Genomic DNA, 19,794 nt, shown 5'->3' with positions numbered 1-19,794 from the left:
TCTGCATATGTCTGTTAGAGAGGTGCCCCTCGCCAGTGCCCAGGAGGACGCAACACCTCTAGTGGAGTGCGCCCAGAGTCCCAAAGGGCACGGCAGGTCTCATGATTGGTAAGCAGAGAAATGGCATCCACAATCCAATGGGCCAGCCTCTGTTTGGAGACAGCTTTCCCCTTCTGCTGCCCTCCAAAACAGAAAAAGAGCTGCTCTGAGCGTCTAATGCTCTGTGTGCGGTCCAGATAGATGTGCAGGGTGTGAATTGGACACAGCAACGACAAGGCCGGGTCTTCCTCCTCTGAAGGGAGCGCTTGCAGGTTCACCACCTGATCCCCAAAGGGAGTGTTGGGAACTTTGGGCATGTAACCGGGCCGGGGTCTCAAGATCACATGAGAGTATGCCGGCCCGAACTCCAGGCATTCGCTGGTGACAGAGAGAGCCTGAAGGTCCCCAACACTCTTGATAGAAGTGAGCGCCACCAGGAGGGCCATCTTCAGTGACAAAGTGCTGAGCTCAGCCTGCTCCAGGGGCTCAAAGGGGGCTCTCTGTAAGGCAGATAGGACCACAGAGAGATCCCAAGAGGGAATCAGGCATGGCCTAGGGGGATTCAATCTCCTCACGCCCTTGAGGAACCTGGTGATCAGGTCATGCTGCCGTGAGGGTCTCCCATCCAGTGTATAATGATACGCTGTTATTGCAGCCATGTACACCTTCAGACAGCCATCTCTCCAGCCCCTCCTGTAGGAAGGACAACACAGACCCAAACGCGCACCTCTGAGGATCTTCCCCATGTGAAGAACACCAATTTGTGAAGAGACACCACTTCAGAGTGTCCAGCTGCCTCATGGAGGGGGCTCTGGCCTGAGTGATCATGTCTATCACCGCTGGCGGAAGGCCTGCTAGGTCTTCCACGTCCCATCCAGGAGCCAGACATGGAGGTTCCAGAGGTCTGGCCGTGGGTGCCAGACTGTGCCCTGCCCCTGAGTGAGAAGGTCCTGCCTCAGGGGAATACACCAGGGAGGGGCTACTGCCAGGAGCATCAGGTCTGAGAACCAAGTCTGGTTGGGCCTGTACGGCACAACCATTAGGACTTGCTGCCCATCTTCCCTGACTTTGCACAATGTCTGTGCAATGAGGCTCACTGCGCAGTAGTTGCGCAGCCCCCGAGGCCAGCTGTGTGGCAAGGCATCTGTGCTGAGGGGAGCCTCAGACAGGGAGTACCAAAGCGGGCAATGAGAGGACTCTTGGGAGGAGAACAGGTCCACCTGCGCCTCCCCAAATCTCTCCAAAATTAGCTGGACTGCACGGGGGTGGAGTCTCCACTCTCCGCGGAGCGTTACCTGTCATGAGAGTGCATCCACTGCATGGTTGAGGATGCCCGGGAGGTGAGTGGCTCGCAGAGGCTTCAATGTCTGCTGACTCCAAAGGAGGAGTCGGTGAGCGTGTTACGACATGCTACGTGAACGTACGCTGCCCTGGCAGTTTATGTACGCTATAGTCGCTGTGTTGTCCGTCCGGACCAACACATGCTTGCCCTGAATCAACGGCCGAAGTCTCCACAGGGCCGGCGATACTGCCAGCATTTCTAGGCAGTTGATGTGCCATTGCAGGCGGGGCCCTGTCCAGAGCCCCGATACTGTCTGCCCATTGCACATGGCGCCCCAGCCCGAATTCGAGGAATCCGTCGTGACCACGACGCGCCTCGAGACCTGTTCTAAGGGAACCGGTAATCACATGCTGGGTGCCGTGGCACCATGCCCACCTCGGGACTCGAGTCTGTAGCCAGTGCTGGAGTGTCTCATAAGCATCACCCCGAAGGGGAGTACCACTGCCGAGGATGCCATATGCCCCAGGAGCGGGCAGTGACATCCAAAGTGGACATCGTCCAACCCAGGGCACACGCCGTGACTTTTGTTGCCTGTAGAGCGAGGTCGGTCACGGTGCGCATTTCCTGCATGAGCCCTGGGTCGGTCCTACCCTCGTGTAGATCTTTAAGCGCCTTGGCCTGGTGAAGCTGCAGGATGGCCATGGCATGCAAGGCGGAGGGTGGCCTGACCCACGACATTGAAAGCCTTCGCCACTAACGACAAAGAAAACTTACACACCTGGGAAGAGAGCCTTGGTCGATTCCTCCAGGTGGCTGTGCCCTGTGAGCACAGGTGCACCACCACGGTGCGCTCGACCTGGGGAAGCTCAACATATCCCTTGGCTGCCCCAGGGTGGATGAGCTTGCGAAGCCTGTACGGGCAGAGAAAGGCGCCTTCCACGGTTTTGCGAGCTCCTCATGCATTTCCAGGAAGAAAGGCCCAGAAACCAATCATCCAGCTGCGAACGCTCAGGGCGGGGCGGAGGGTGCCACTCAAGCCCGATGTTCGCAGCTGCCCGGGCAAGCATAGCTGCCAACTCAGCATCCGCTTTGTCCTGAACTCTACTGCACAAGAGCGGGAGCTCAGTAGACTCGTCCGCTTCCAAAAGCAGGAGCCCACCCTCTGATGCTGCGACCGATAACTCATCCTCATCGTGAGCCCCGAACAAGACATTAAATCCGCCCTGCGGTGGACCGCCTGCCTCGCTCGTGAAATCTACCAGGCAGAACGAGCGTACTGGGGGATGGGAGGTCCACAGGGACTGAGCCGGCAGAGAAACTCCCATATCCACATCCAAATCGGCCATGGCGCTCACTGACCCAGCTGCCTGAGGTTCTCTGCTTCTCGAAGAAGGAAGAGAGCTGCGACCACAACGTTCTCATGGGCAAGTTCTCACAGTGAAAACATGACCCATCCACAAAAGCTGCATCAGCATGCTGGTGACCCAAGCACTCAAGACAGATTTCGTTACCATCCGGTTGGGAGAGATAACAGCCACACCCAGTAGCACAAAAGCGAAAGGACCTCTTTAAAAAGACACCAATTGTTTGTGTGAGCTCTTTTAGAGAAAATATACTCTTTTGAATATACTCTTTTACACCTGTGGACTCAGCTGCCGAAATACCCAGGGGAAGCACAACACTCGACCATGCAAAGGTAACCACTGATATACGCCGTAATTCCAGCGGCAACAGCAAGGTGACGGGACGAACACACACATGCACTCGGCTGAATGAGTGGTGCATGCCATCTCCTTTTATACCTGAATGTCCGGGGCGGAGAGTGGCAATTTCTCTAGTGTTAATTTCTCCAGGAAATGGTGGCGAAACGTAAAATTTTCAAACATGTAGTTACAATAAAAGCATGACCTACACGTAATTAGGCAGGTGGATTTAATTGTGGCTGATCGGTGTAGGTTTTAACAGGACTTCTTTGTCACTATAAGATAATGATTTAGTGCCATAAATCTTGGACCTGCAGTATTTACACTTAGTCACTTCATGTGTCTTGATCGTATATGTATGGGGCCTGAACGACCAGTTACATTTACTCTTGGCCGAGTCACGTCTTGTATGCAGTGATCAGATTGCTATTCATTTCAAATGCGTCTTGAAGGGCATGTACCCTTTTCGATCAGTAAATTTGCATGAAATGACCAAGTGTAGCAACCTCTCTAGAGAATTCTAAAAATGCTGTCCCTTCAAATAAGATGAAACTAGAAGTAGAAAATGTGTAGGTTTGTGCTTTGCAAGTAGAAAGTTCATGCAAGTTCAATGTTTCAGACAGTCTCACAAATAAAAACTGGAAAGTTTGAAGCACAGTTGAAGACCAGAGCTGTCTTGCCTGACAGATTATTTGTTTCTTTTCAATGCTGCAGGACCTGGAGCAGTTCAGGATGGCAACAGTGGCACTTCAACGATGTTCACACCCATGTGTCTACTTCTCATCGTTGTTCTACAAATATTGCTCAAGTTTTGATGGTGAAGAAGTTTTCAGTGGATGCCAATCACTATGTGTGACATCACATATCATCACACCAGGAGTTACAATTGTGCATTGGTTACCAAAAATGCCCAGAATGTGCATGGGTCCCCAAGTACTTCCTTTTAAAAAATCATGATTATTTGTTTTCTTTATAATAAAGTTTAATAATGTAACTTACATTGCTACTTATCACACTGTTTTGCCCACCGAATACAGTTTTGTATTCACTAAAAGCAAATTACGAAGAGGCAAGTCTAATTTTAAATATTTAATTACATTTATTTTTGTGATTGTAATTTTAGTTAACTCTTTAACCCCATACAGATTTGTAGAATACAGTGTGATAGGGAATTAATCATTTCAATTCAAAGGCATGCGATAACAAGGGCATATGTCTTTGTTTTTGGATTGCTGTTATATTTTTACTGTATCATGACTGTACAGCAAAAAAAGTCACAACACAGTTTAAATGCTCTGTAACATTAACATCATGTCTGTTATGAGTATTTTGTTCTAAGCTCTAAGCTTTTAGTATTCAAAGGTATATCTCACCCAAAAATGCTAATATAATTTGCATTTCTGGGTGAACTATCCCTTTAACACATCATAAACTGAAAACAGTGTTCTGTGGCTCTAGTCAGTATGTTTTATTCTAAATTACATTTAATGACCAGACTGGCACAGTAGGAATATGCAGAACCACATAGAAAGGATTTCTTTAAACCACAATTAAATAAATCAGATTTTGGAGTCGTTTTTAAACTAAATGACATGACAATTTAGGAAGCTGATAAACATGTGACATTTGACAATTTAAAATTCCAAAAATGCAACAAAAAGTTAATGGATCCATTGAGAGAGCCCAAAGAGCTATCTGCTAATACCTGTTGATCACGTATTCCAGACTATCTTATCAAAAGTTGGATTTTTGTTACCATGGTGGTCTTTCAAAAAATCATTTGATTTCTATGTAGATTTTGTGCATAGAAATAAATAATCTGAGTTATAAAAAGCCAGAGTTTCTGGCACATAAATGTTGTAATGTTATTTCAACTTGTCTCGTTGTTCCTGCTAACATGTATGTATGTATATGCATAACTTGTACAAAGGGAAAATATGCACACTTGTTTTTACTAAAATTGTGAATCTGTTTAATACAATGCAACAACTTTTTTCTATTTTTGTTATTCCCTTCAGTGTAATTTATTTCTTGCAAAAGGTATTAGGGTTTCTGCGTTAGGGACATACCAACTAAAACATTATTATTGCAGTGCTTAATGTGAAATCTTATAGTTTTCTTATAATGTGAAATCTTCTAAATATTGTGTTTTGGGAACCAGATGAGGGATATTTACCATCATCATGAGCATGTCCTTTTACGTTCCATATTCTGAAAAAGTGAGATTTGATTTGAATAATTTCTGAAACTTACCATCACCGTATAAAGGCATGGGTTGTGACTTCAAAACCATACTAATATTTTTTTCCATTTTGTTGTCATATTTGATAGGATTTGTTTCCCCAAAATTCCTTTAAAGATAAGTCAGTAAATCATACATTAAATGAGTCTCCATGATACTGATGTATAACTTGAATTTAGTGGTTTTTAGCACAAGTTGTGTAAATGAAAAAGAATGTGATGTCTGTGTATGGTTATTGGGTGAATGTTTTGTATTTTTGCCCCAAAAGTGTATTGCTCCATATTGCAGTTTCATTTTTATTTTTATTTAAAAAACATTTTTTTTTTAAGATATAGGGACCACAACCAGTCTAAACCAGTTCACATTTTGCACGTGCATGAAGAGAGACAGATAATGAGAGACTAAAAGGGAAATCCACACATTTACTGCAGTGTTTTAATTTAAAATAACAACAAAATAAAAAATGTTGTGTGTGGAAATTTGTAAAACAGCTAAGTGAGACTAAAAGGGCAACCTATCAATGCACCATATTATCAGGAACAAGGCTTTTTGGTGCATGGCCAATTCATTATCCAATTAATATGTTTAAGTTGCTGCAAAAAATGTACTTAAATTCATTCGACCTCACCACTGGACCTTTCAAAAAATCAGACTGTAGAAGTTAATTTTGTTCTGCTACTCCCTGAAGAGAAACACATTTTAAAAGTATTTAAACTCCTTGTACTGTAAAGAAATTGTTGCGTCATATGTTTTTCCTTCAACTGAGATGGTGTGTTCATATTTAAGACATACAATAATAAAATGTTGTATCTAAATAGAATTGGTTTGCAGTCAAATTGTAGTTCTTAAAGGATCCTGGTTTTGTTCAAATATATTTTATGAATTCATAATTTGCTGTCATTTTTCCAGTCTAGCTGAGTGGACATATGGTTTTTTATTTGAACATTCAAGGCTGTTTTTCGGCATACGATTGCATGATAATTTGCATCACTATGCATCGGTGTATAATGATTGGAGTGGATCCAACAAATATAATTTTAAATACAATGTAGTTGGAGACCGGGGTTAGTTGTCACACTTTTTACTCAAGAGACTATTCCTCAGGGTAGGTTTATTATTATTATTATTATTATTATTTTATTTCTATATTTAAGTATTGGTTATTAAACTTGTCCACTGTTATTTTTATTTTTATTTTTTGATAAAAAAAAAAAAAAAAAAAGGTAAGTGAATTGAGCACATTGACTTTTTGTGACAAAATGCTCCAGTAGCAGGGTATGCTGCACAATATTTGTGGGGCAGGGTCAGAAATTAAGGAGGGCTCAGGGCAAGATTGCCACTCAAATAGAAGAAAATGCCCAAGAAATTCCAAATGTGGGGGCAAAAATGCACTCGTATTGATTTATTTGTTTATTTATTAGATTTTTTTTTTTTTTGTAACATCTGATGTAGTTAAGAAATAGCATAGATATAGTTACTTAATATTCTATATACATTTTATGCACTAAATACATATTTACAATATTATGGCATTAAATATGAATTGATATTTATAAAAAAAATAAATAAAAAAAAAACATTCAGGTAGTAAATTTTGCAACTTGAGTATTGAATGCATTAAAATGAAGTCAATAGATGAGATATAGTTTGTTTAAAATGGTTTAATATATACCTGAAAAACAAATCCAGGGGGAAATATTGGCTTTTGACAATATCTGACACTAATATGTTAAAGGGATAGTTCACCAAAAAATGTTCTCATCATACCCTCAGGCCATCCCAGATGTGTATGACTGTCTTTCTTCTGCAGAACACAAATTAAGATTTTTAGAAGAATATCTTGGCTCTGTAGGTCCATACAATGAAAATCAATGGTAGCCAGAACTCTGAAGATCCCAAAGGACATAAAGGCAGCATAAAAGTAATCCATAGGACACCAGTTGTTAAATTCATATCTTCAGAAACGATCAGATGTGGGTGAGTAACAGATCAATATTTAAGTATTTTTTTATTTTTTTTTACTATGAACCTCCACCTTTGCCCAGCCCTGAATTAATGTGAATTGCCAAGAAAAAATAAATAAATAAATAAAAGAAGAAGAGGAAGAATGTGAAAGTGGAGATTTATAGCAGAAAAAAAAGGACTTAAATATTTATCTGTTTTTACACAACCCTATAATTTTACTTCTAAAGGTATGGATTGAACAACTGGAGTCTTATGGATTACTTTTATGATGACTTTATGTGCTTTTTGGACCTTCAGAGTTCTGGCCACCAGTCACTTGCATTGTATGGACCTACAGAGCAGAGATATTCTTCATTTGTTTTCTGCAGAAGAAAGAAAGTTATTTACATTAGGGATGGCATGAGGGTGAGTAAATGATTAGGGAACTTTCATTTTTGGGTAAACTATCCTTTTAAGTTTTCACAATTGAACCTGGCATTAAATAGCCTGATAGGCAAAATAGCCAAATTTAAACAGTTAAATAACTATTAAACACAAAACAGTAATGTATAATAGACACAAAACTATAACTAAACTAATGTATGTATACATCAACCTTTCAGTTAATGTCTACATTCATTATTGACCATTACCTTAATGTATGCGAGTGTGGTTATTACAAAAGTAAGATATTAGAATTTTAGCTTAGAGGATAGAATTCACAAAATGTATTGTATAAAGATATAAGACAAAACCACTGGTAGAGACAAACATTTGTGACAAAACCTTATCCTGTAGTTACTGAGATATATAGTGCTTGTATACTTCCCTGTGTGAAAACTAGCCCTGGTCTCCCCTAATTTAGAAAAATGCAAAATAAAATAAACAAAAAAATAAATACAAAAAAAGACTTGAAAAATGAACACTCATTAAAAAAAAGAAAAAAAAAGGGAAAAAAAAGAGAAAAGAAATATAATAATCCTCACAGGCTGATTCAAAATCAGTCATTCAGAGCTCAAATGCTGAGAACCCCTAGGTACCATCTCTATCATATACTGTTTTGGCTAAGTAAAATGGTGTCAGTCCTGTAAGTGTTTTAAATTTGACAGACATTGCCTGTGGGAATGATGCTCACCTGTAAGTGGTGAGGCTGAGAATAAAGCTGTGGTATAAATTCTAAAAGCGAAATGAGCCATCTGTGAATGAAGCAAAGAATGGCTACAGTGCGGACTTGTAATTAAAGAGTCACTTTTCACAACTGTTCTTTTTAAAAAAAAAAAATTTTTTTTTTATTGTAAATGATGAGCTGTACCATAGCTCACTGGTGCACATTTAGAGATGCAGCATCACTGAAGGGCCAGGTGACAAAAGTGGCAGTATGGAAGATAATTAGGATGGTAGTGAGAGACAGCTGGAAATGATGGTAACCAGTCAGATCAGTTTTACATATCTGAAGAGAAGAATAGCCACAAAATATAGAAATTTTATGGTTAGGATAGACCGGGGCTTTACATTGTTGTTGCAATGGCTATTTCTCAGTAATTATAAGTTTTGATTGAAGAGTCCAATTGTTCAAATGCTTGTTTTCTCTAGCAGTGGTTTTGCATGTTGATTTCAAACTTCTAGTTGAAAACTGTACATTAAATTAAATTCACACACACACACACACACACACACACACACACACACACACACACACACACACACACACACACACACACACACACACAAAAGGATTTTTACTCTAAAAATTCTATTATTGCTTTATTTTGTAATAACGCTTGGGTAACTAAGTGAACACAATAAAAGCACACCCCAAATACTTTCAGGCAAGCATATTTTTCATAGTCAGGTCTGGGCATGTTGTTATGTAGTTTAAATTATGTAATTTGGGGCAATTGAATCAATATCTTTTTTTTTTTTTTTTTTTTTTTTTTTGTGCCAGAGCAAAAATGCACTTTATTTCAATTTATTTCCAATTTTTTTTTTTAAATGGTGCTCTTTGGATTGAAAACAATTTGGTTTCCAAGACAAATTGTGCAAATGCATTGCTAGACGCTAGAATTTGGCTTTTGTCAAAAAAAACAAAAAAAAAAAAAAACATTACGTAATTGGACAATCTCTCGCCAACCCTTTGTGTAAGGGCTATTAATGTACGTCATGCACAAAAAAAGAGTGAAGCCAGGGATCCATCACCTTTTATTTCAAAAATATTCTTGGAGGTGAAGGAAGACAATCACCTCCCCTGAACCAAACAAAAGGATCCTCTGTTTTTATCCTCTGTAGTCCTGGTGGACTTCTTTATCTTGGTACCCAGGAGCTCCCCTCTGGAGTATGCAATTAGAGGTGGTTATTTGAAAAAACGTGTGAATAAATAAGCATTTATACTGACTGCATTAACTTGACATGACATTTTTTGGCTGCGGTATCTATAGGACTGCAGCCAAATGTGAATGTATCGTCAATAGCGCAGGGGCATTCTGAGGAGGGAAATGCACTAATAAGGTAAACTGGCTTGTTAAAGATGCAGCATGTCTACCCTGCTAAATGTTTTTCTAAAATGCTTTGTGAAACAATTAACCATAGGGTTAGGGTAAAATTCATAAATGACTTAGTGCTTTTTTTTAGATTCCAAGTAAAATTATAATGCTTTCACTTCTGATTTGTGTAAACAGCTCTTTATGGAAGCCAGATCCCATCAGCAATGAGGGAATTGAAAGAGGTAATTCTGAATTTTCATCTCTTTTCTTTTTTTATTATTATTTCTTGCAACTGCAACTTTATTTCTCATAGTTGTGAGTTCTTTCTCGTAATTGTGACATTATTTCTTTGCAATTACGACTTTATTTCTCACAGTTGCCAAAACATAGTCAAAATTGCAGATATAAAGTTACAATTGCAAGAAAAAGTTGCAATTGTGAGAAATAAAGTAGAAATTGCCAGATATAAAGTCAAAATTGCATGAAATTAAGTCAAAATAGCAAGAAATAGTCACAATTCTGAGAAATAAAGGTGTTATTGCAAGAAACAAAGTCAGAATTGACAGATATAAAGTTACATTTGCAAGTAATAGTCGCAATTCTGAGAAATCAAGTTGCAATCGCGTGATATACAGTAGTCATAATTGTGAGAAATAAAGTTGCAATCGCGTGATATACAGTAGTCACAATTGTGAGAAATAAAGTTGTAATTGAAAGAAATAAAGTCAGAATTGCAAGATATAATGTCGCGTTATGCAGTCACTATTGCGAGAAATAAAGTCGGATTGTGAAAAATAAAGTCGAAATAACCAGATATAGTCACAAATATATGATATAAAGTTGCAACTGCAAGAAATGAAGTCAGAATTACCATATATATAGTTGCAATTGTGTAATGTAAAGTCGCAATTGTTAGAAATAACATTTCAACTGTGACTTTATTTGTCATAATTGCAAGTTTAGTCAGTTTTATATCTTCTTAAGTCAGAAGTTTTTTATTTTGTATGTTATTTTTGGTTGCTTTTAAAATGGTTAGTTTTTTTTTTTCAGTTATTATCGAAGATATATATATAGAGAGAGAGAGAGAGAGAGTTTTTGTCATAGCAAGACAAGCAAGTCTACATTTTGTCTGGTCATTTGTTTTCTATTTCTGCAGCATTGTGCTGGTAGCCGCACCCACAAGACTCATTGGACCACCCCTCATGTATATTAAACATAAAACATAGACATGCCTAGAAGAGACACAGAAACTTTGGATATTACATGACAAACCCTTCAAGTTCAACAAGAAAAACCCATAAAAAAGGTGGCATCAAGAAAAGCATTACGGAAGTCTTGAAAATACTAGATATGCACTCTTAGTTTTACGTTCTTAAGAGTGCTCATCCATACACTGTTCTAATTAGCTGTGATTTTGTTGTGTTGCACAGTATTTCCACTTTCTGTGTGGCCAGAAAACTTGCTTTGCATTGTGCCTGGTTAGGACGAGGTGTAACAACACCCTTTAGTCATAACTAGATTCACAATATAGTATGGTTTCTTGTACCTTATTGTTTATAAGATTTGAAACAGTATATACGATAACTAACAACCCCAAACTAGAAGAAAATATTCTTAACTTTATTACACAGAACACATACAACAGTCTTTTACTCATTTTCCAATAGTAAAAAAAGAAAAATACAACTACGGCTGTACATGCACATTGAGAGAGCTTTGTGTTGCAAATGTTAAGGTATCATACACTTTACAGTCTGAACTAGATAGAGACAGTCAGGAAAATAAATACAAACATACAATACAGTTTTGCAAAGGATGGCAAAATACTTTTTGCCAAGAGATTTTGGGTGAGAAACTGTTGCTATGATTAGATGTATTTTACCATGTATACTTGCAGCAGTTTTAAAATAAAAACGGTCAGAGTCGCTATCTTAAAGGTCAGTGAAAATCGAGAGTACTATCATTGGACGCTGGCTATTTTGTTCCCTTAGTTAAGACAACAATAAATATAAATTTATCAATAAAAAAAAATTAAAAAAAAAAGGAAAACAATTACATTCTGAACTATTTACATACTACAATACCTGTTTGTAACATGAATGGGTTTGCAATGCCATTTTTGATTCACTACTGCTGATCACTGTGAAATAGAATATGGTTAGGGTGGCTGTGGTCCAGCAATTCAAAATAACATCACTGTCAGTAGCATCTTCACCATCAAATTGTGACAACACAATATTAGTGTTTAAAACGTTAATCAACATTAGATACCAAAATGATATATTCTAATATTCTACAGTAAAACCTATGTATGTACTTTTACCTGTTACAAAACTCACAGGAAATCATTGGGCAAATTCACTTCAAACACAATTGATATACTTATGTTTACTGGTGCTTATCAAAGGATGGATTGATTAAATAGCATTAAATCTTTCATATCATTCAAATAATTAAATAAGTTTAATTAAAGGTAAAGTGTGTCATTTTTTTTTTTATTATTATTATTATTTGAGTATCCAAGGATCCCAACACAGCAAAATTTGCTCAAACAATAGGTTGAGTTTGGGGTGGAACTGACCAATGGCAGATGGGGGCGTGTTTGGGAAAGAATTCTTTTGGTTTTGCGATTCTATTTGGTGTTACTAGAGACACATAAATTACACACTTCACCTTTAAATTAGCAAATAATAAATACATAAATTGTATGTAAAAACAAAATAGCTGACAGTTTACAAAACGCACCCCAAGTAGACTTTTCCAGGTTCTATACTGAATCTGTTTGATTGCAGTGACTACTTATTATTATTTATTTATTTATTTATTTATTTATTTATTTATTTCATAAAATGCACTCAAGGCACAATGCTAAAAAGGAAAATTGTGTGTTTATCTCAACAATTACACTGTCCTCCTATATAACAATCAAATAAAACCAGGATAAATATTTTTATTTGCATATTTTAAAGTATTTTTTGTTCACATACAGCATTTTTAACATGAACTGCATGATCAAGAGCAATGTCATACTTAAAGCGAAGAGCTCATGAATGTCATCATTAGAATGAGATTTTTCAACTCTGCGTTTACAGGGTGCTTCTAATATCCAAGAGATTGTTACTGCAGGTGCACTGCCTGAAACATATTTCAACCCAAGCACCAGAGTCAGATTTGAATGAACTCTGCCATCCCTAAGTAACCAGCACTATTCAGTTACAAGAAGAATACAGTCACATTATACTCATGGAGCAAGGCTCAAGCAATATATCATCCTTCAAATTAAAGCAGAGGAATCTAACTTGAAAATAAACTGAAAGGTAATTTACAATGTATGAGCATATATATATATATATATATATATATATATATATATATATATATATATATATATATATACACACACACACACACACATTGGCGGCCAAAAGTTTGGAATAATGTACAGATTTTGCTGTTTCGGAAGGAAATTGGTACTTTAATTCACCAAAGTGGCATTCAACTGATCACAAAGTATAGTCAGGACATTACTGATGTAAAAAACAGCACCATCACTATTTGAAAAAAGTTATTTTTTATCAAATCTAGACAGGCCCCATTTCCAGCAGCCAACACCTTATCCTTGAGTAATCATGCTAAATTGCTAATTTGGTACTAGAAAATCACTTGCCATTATATCAAACACAGCTGAAAGCTATTTGGTTTGTTAAATGAAGCTTAACATTGACTTTGTGTTTGTTTTTGAGTTGCCACAGTATGCAATAGACTGGCATGTCTTAAGGTCAATATTAGGTCAAAAATGGCAAAAAAGAAACAGCTTTCTCTAGAAACTCGTCAGTCAATCATTGTTTTGAGGAATGAAGGCTATACAATGCTTGAAATTCCCAAACACTGAAGATTTCATTCAAAGGTGTACACTACAGTCTTCAAAGACAAGGACAACTGGCTCTAACAAGGACAGAAAGAGATGTGGAAGGCCAGATGTACAACTAAACAAGAGGATAAGTACATCAAGAGTCTCTAGTTTGAGAGATGGGCACCTCACATGTCCTCAGCTGACAGCTTCATTGAATTCTACCTGCTCAACACCTGTTTCATGTACAAAGGTAAAGACAAGACTCAGGGATGCAAGCCTTATGGGAAGAATTGCAAAGAAAAAGCCACTTTTGAAACAGAAAAACAAAAAGAAAATGTTAGAATGGGCAAAGAAACACAGACATTGGACAACAGATAATTGGAAAAGAGCGTAATGGATCTTAACCCCATTGAGCTTATGAGGGATCAGCTAGACTGTAAGGTGCGTGACAAGTGCCCGACAAGACAGCCACATCTATGGCAAGTGCTACAGGAAGCGTGGGGTGAAATGTCACCTGAGTTTCTGGACAAACTGACAGCTAGAATGCCAAGGATCTGCAAAGCTGTCATTGCTGCACGTGGAGGATTTTTTGATGAGAACTCTTTGAAGTAGTTTAAGAAGTTCTGTAAAAAAACATTTTTTCAAATTGTAATAGTAATTTTTCACGTTATTAATGTCCTGACTATACATTGTGATCAGTTAAATGACACTTTGGTGAATAAAAGTACCAATTTCTTTCCATAAGAGCAAAATATGTTAATTATTCCAAACTAGTGTCCGCCAGTGTATATATATACTTCTCAGTGACATGACAGACCTTGGACTTGAACCATCACTCTCCAGCATGTTTATGTAGTGCCGTTGACGGTGTTCACTGAAGCTGAATGCAGACTGCTCATGGACAAGGTCTCATTTTAGCAGTGTAATATAAGTTGTGTGGGTTGAATGCATGTCTGTCTGTCTGTATATCCAACATGTTCTCATGAGAATTTGTATTTAATATTTTGTATTCTTAATAGTGTTAAAATGAAAACGTACATTTGCTTACGTTTGCATAGACACCAAAACGTACAATAATGATGTTCTGGAAGCATCTAAAATGTACTAATTTTACATATAAACACCTTTAGAAACATACAAATGTTTACATAGTATACTGATTGAATCCATGAACACTGAATTTATTGAATTAATCAATACATTTTATAGTATTTACCATAAATGAGATTAGTTAAATGCCATCATATTTATTTAAAGCAGTTGATGCATTTACCTACAATAATGACGTGACAATTTTCATTCTGTTCTGTGATTTCTGCTGCACTATTTAAAGGATTTTATCACTTTAAAATTGTAAACTTTAAAATGTTAAAATGAATAACAAATAATTTCATTTTTAATTAATTTATAATGTATTTATTTCTGTTATTTTTTTTTTATTTATTTTTTTTTTATAATTTTGTTTTGCCATGGGACACAAAAGGTGTTTTCAGAATATGTGCGGCTCAATATATAAATAAATAAACAAAATAAACCACAAAACAGTCATTAAAGTAATACATTTTATTTGTTTGCTGTATTCCAGGTCTTTTGTTAACTCTGTGCAAGGAATTGTCCCAAATTCAAGCCTATTCAACGATCTCCGACTCCATACGCTGTAATACCTATAACAGACGTAACTGTGAACTCCAGCGTTGATTTCATATTTAAATAAATTGCCGCCATAATGACAAATGTTTAACGTCAGTGAAACATAATTTGTTCTCATGTGTCTCATGACATGATTGTGACATGCCATATTCTGTGATGTATTTGTTTGAATGAGACATGACAGTGGCTTCGCGGAGTGGATAAGTAGATTTTCAGTGATTAATAAGATTCCACTCTCTACCTCACACAAAGCTATTGTATGCCATCAGAGAGCACTTCAGGTGTAGCACATCGTCGCTTGGACTTCTTTTGCACAAAAATTTGCCATTTTTTTCTGAATAAACTATTGTGATTACATTTATCTTCCTGTCTTGTTTTTATGTTGTTAAGAAATGGTTAGGATTAGGTTTAGGGGCAGAGGTGTGATTAGCAGCTCTAAAATGTATAAACATTAATATATTGTAACAAAAAAAATATTGTCATTGTACATTAATCTGCCTGTTAGTTTTTTATGTTGTTGAAAAGTGGTTATGTTTTGGCGAAGGTGTAGGGTTAAGAGATCTAATATATCTATATAATAGTAAAAAGAAAATATATTTATTTAGTATAAATATATAATAAATAATTGTTATAAATATATTTATAATGGATCCATGGATTCAAATATATTTCTAATGGATTAATAAATATGTTAATTTTCTAAAGCTGAAAATATGTCATATGTTAATGTTTTAGATTCTGTCAAAACATCCATATTGTAGGTTTCAGTGTTTACATGTTATTTACAAATAGCTTCGTAATAATGAGATCAGGCTGGTATTTCCTCATGTTTCTCTAGCCCTTATTTAACCCTCTGATGCAAGGTGAACAGTGAACAGATGTTCAAAAGCCATTTTAACCATTCCAAGTGCAATGTTAAATCCAAACCACAGTGGGATATTACCTTTGATGCTTACCCATGGGACTATATCAGTGGCCTATTTATATGTCATAGTGTGGTTTGTTTATGTCAAAGAAAATTCAACATGACTGATTATTATCTTCTATTGTGCTATGGACAGATGTGTAACTCTTTCAAAATACATAATTTGGGGATGAAATGAAGATTGTGAATGATTATATTGTTATGAAGTAAACATAAACAATAGCATTCATGCATCAGAGGGTTAATGATAAATGGACATCCCTGGTAGGCATTCAAATTCGCTTATAAGAACGTTGATAAGTCAGCTCTCAGATAGTAACAGGTGTGAAAGTGTGGCTGTTAAATCAGCAGGCTTATGAACCGTAAGCATTCCAAGATATGGAAAATGGTGCAAGTCAATGAAATAGATGAAAACTGAGATTACAGTTTTCTTTCACCTGCTCAGACATGCACAATTTGACATTTATATGACATTATATTAGTGTGGAAATTAGTGCTAAAGTTCACGGATAAATTGATGGTTATCACCCACAGATACGCAAGGAAATGTGTCTATTATTGGGATCTTTTCCTCAGAAGATATTAAATATATACGGTATGGTATTATTATTATTATAATATACCATTTAAGATTTAACACTTTTGACTTCTGTCAAATTTACTTTGCTAATAAGATTCAAGAATACAAAATCTACACTTAAATGTATGATTTAAATGGCAACTTAAATGAAACTCAGCACCGAAAACCTGAGAGAGAACAATTTAAATATTTCAATAAAGTGTCATCCAAAAATAAATTCAATCAAATGTATCTGAAAAGGGATTTTCCACAAAGTATCCTCCACAACCTAGCATTGACCGACCAGATTTGCATAAGGGGGCGCTCACATAGAAAACGTTTTTGTGTCTATCTATACTGTTTTTTATTAATATAATGTGTTTATTAATAAATCAATATATTTTATTTGTATGTTTTGCTATGTAAACATGCACTAGGCAGACGTGTTTGACCATTGCTCTTTTTCTTTTTTCACGCTTGAGTGCCGCTTTAAAAAGTTGAAGAAGTTCTTTTAACTTGATACTCGGTCTTAAAGAAACGCATCTCGAGAGACCTCCATTCTGTTTCCATTATAGCATTTTAACTTAAGAACACGTTCGGTCTGAACGGCCCCAATTCCTTTAATGAATCTGGTGTTAAAACAACGCAGATAGCTTGTGCAAATAAATGGCGCTATCAGTGGGCACAATTCATTCTATGTCTTTTGGGCATTTACAGTAAAAACATCTCTACAAGGACCATATAATACTGCATATTATACCAGGTAAGGCATCTATCCTACTGCTTGTTACTATGTCAGCTTAGTACAAGTACACGTGCGGGTTATCTTTGTAGTTTTTCTGTAATTTTAATAACATCGGCAGCATTGGTAGATGAATGTTTAGGGATGCACTATGTTTTCAGGAACTGTGTGATATTATTGTATATTTAACACACAGATCTTATTCATGTGTGTATGAATGAACCACTGATATATGTACATGTGTGTATATATACATATATATATATATATATATATATATATATATATATACAGAACTGGATCACTGACGCAATGGTAAACTGCCAGCTGTAGGTGAAGCCACTGGGAGTGTTTGATCGGCCATTTTGATGTGCCCCAACTGTCATTGAACCTCAATGGCTGACAGCTGATAATGCCCCCTTTTCACCTTCTCCGACCTCTGTATACAACAGTTGCATTTCGCCCTCTAGTAACAATCATGTTTAATTTTCTTGTTATGGATAATATTCATTATGAGGCTGAAGATATACACGGATCGCGATGTCAGAGCATTCACCTGCTATCACCTATCAGTGCAGCACAACAATCACCAAGGGATGTGGAAAAACTGTACATTAGTTGTAATGTAAGTAGGAAAAGCTGAAATATCTGCTTGTTTTAGGGTGACAACACATACTTTGCCACGAAGGGACCTTAAAAAAAGTCAGACTGGAATTTCTAAATAGCCTCAAATGCCAGATTTGGATTTGCCTGTTTTCCTATTGAAGTGCTCTCTGCAGTCACATGTCAATGTACATAACATACAGTACATTACATGGGTGTTTGCCATTTAAACCTAGTGTATCAGTATAACCATCTTTGCTTTACATGTCTCCCTCAATCTCAACGCACCCTCTGCATGTGTGATAGAGATAGAGATTTAATGAAAACATTTACCGTCGGTAAAACAAGTAACTATGAACGAACATTTTGATGTTCACAATAAACTGTTTTATCCTACATAGGGCAGGGGTGTCCTCATGGGAGCAGCCATTTTAGAATCACATGACCAGCTGAATACCACTCGCTTAATCTCTGTAACTGTCTTGTTATTGGACACTTTCACTCTTGGATTAAATTAATCATGGCTGATTGTGAATAGTGAATTTCTACAATGGCATCTGTAACTGAAAACTATTGAAACTATTTTGAAACTTGTATTACAGCACTTCTCTTACTGCTGTTTCCCTAGGATGATTAGCTTCTGTTGTTCTCCTCATTTGTAAGTTGCTTTGGATAAAAGCGTCTGCTAAATGATTAAATGTAAATGTAAATGTTATAAATGTAAATGATTTTGAATGATGCTGCATCCACACCACTAAGTGTCACTGTAAGTCAGAGATGGCACAAACAAAATGTTGAGTGGACCTTTAAATAAATAAATAAATAACATGTGCAGGACATTTGCATTGTAGGGATGTACAGGCAGATTTTGGATATTAAATCGGTGATTACATGGCCCATTTTTACTCACTGAAATGAAAAGACTTTCTATTAAGTCAATAGGCACACTGGAATGTTTGGGCATAGCATTATGGTGGCACAGTGGCTTCACTGTTATGACGTCATCCGCAATCCAGTTCTATATTATAGATCAGTGGTATGAACAGTATTTGCATACATCTGTACATGTACATTAAATTAAATGTCACGTTTTCTTTTTTTAACACTTTGTTCTTTTTTGCTGTTTATCATTTTTATAGATATTAAAAAAGAAAAACATGTTATTTTACAAGGAAACAGGACACACCAGTAACCTCAAGTCACACAGTTCAATACTGACCAAAATAACCATTCAGTTATTCACGATTACATTAATTTTTGCTTTTCTTTTCACATACAAAATGTTGGAGAGACACATATAGTGGTTCTATTATTATTTCTACCCAGCTAACAAACTGACTCCATTCACAGTCCAGTTCACTGTTTCAAAACACGGTTAAATCCCAAAGCATCTTATTACAGACCCATAAACCCACACTGACTCTTTCTTTCAGAAATAAAATATAAGGCAAAATAATTTAAATGTAATAATGATAATGATACCGATAAAGTATTCCCTCTGTGTGTGGGACTGTGAGTCTGTGTTTGTACGGAGAAGCAGACGCGGTGCTTTAGCATCAAAACTTGCTCAGGAACGAGAGCGTAAGAAAGAGAGTTAGAAGCAAGAACGAGCTGGTTGGTGATAAGGCTGCATTGTTCACATCATGTATTGCTCCGGGGCCTGTAGGAAGAGAGAGTGACTCAATTCTGGGTGCAACCCTACACTTTAAAGGGATAGTTCATCCAAACATGACATTTTTCATAATACAGTACTCGCCCTTATGTTGCTCCAA

At 37.0% G+C, this 19,794-nt stretch overlaps 2 protein-coding genes across 7 annotated transcripts in view; one reads left to right on the top strand and one right to left on the bottom strand.

The window, feature by feature from the left end:
- The window catches only part of ntm (neurotrimin), a 467,252-nt gene extending 461,110 nt beyond the window's left edge, over positions 1–6,142 (top strand). For 3 of the 5 annotated variants that reach the window (XM_051683514.1, XM_051683515.1, XM_051683512.1), the window contains one exon: positions 3,739–6,141. In XM_051683514.1, the coding sequence (XP_051539474.1) occupies positions 3,739–3,839 (101 nt within the window). In that variant the 3' untranslated portion in view covers positions 3,840–6,141. Of the gene's footprint in view, positions 1–3,738 lie in introns of all 5 variants that reach the window. The other 2 variants (XM_051683516.1, XM_051683513.1) reach the window with 1 other exon arrangement.
- A 12,238-nt stretch (positions 6,143–18,380) lies between these two features.
- Positions 18,381–19,794, bottom strand: part of opcml (opioid binding protein/cell adhesion molecule-like) — a 241,270-nt gene continuing 239,856 nt past the window's right edge. For both annotated transcript variants that reach the window (XM_051683519.1, XM_051683518.1), the window contains one exon: positions 18,381–19,682. In XM_051683519.1, coding sequence (XP_051539479.1) covers positions 19,579–19,682 — 104 coding nt within the window. In that variant the 3' untranslated portion in view covers positions 18,381–19,578. The remainder of the gene's footprint in view (positions 19,683–19,794) is intronic.

Source organism: Myxocyprinus asiaticus, chromosome 42 (assembly GCF_019703515.2).
Source record: "Myxocyprinus asiaticus isolate MX2 ecotype Aquarium Trade chromosome 42, UBuf_Myxa_2, whole genome shotgun sequence".
NCBI lineage: Eukaryota > Metazoa > Chordata > Actinopteri > Cypriniformes > Catostomidae > Myxocyprinus > Myxocyprinus asiaticus.
Note: the sequence above shows the minus strand (reverse complement) of the source record. Positions and strands in the feature narration are given on the sequence as shown.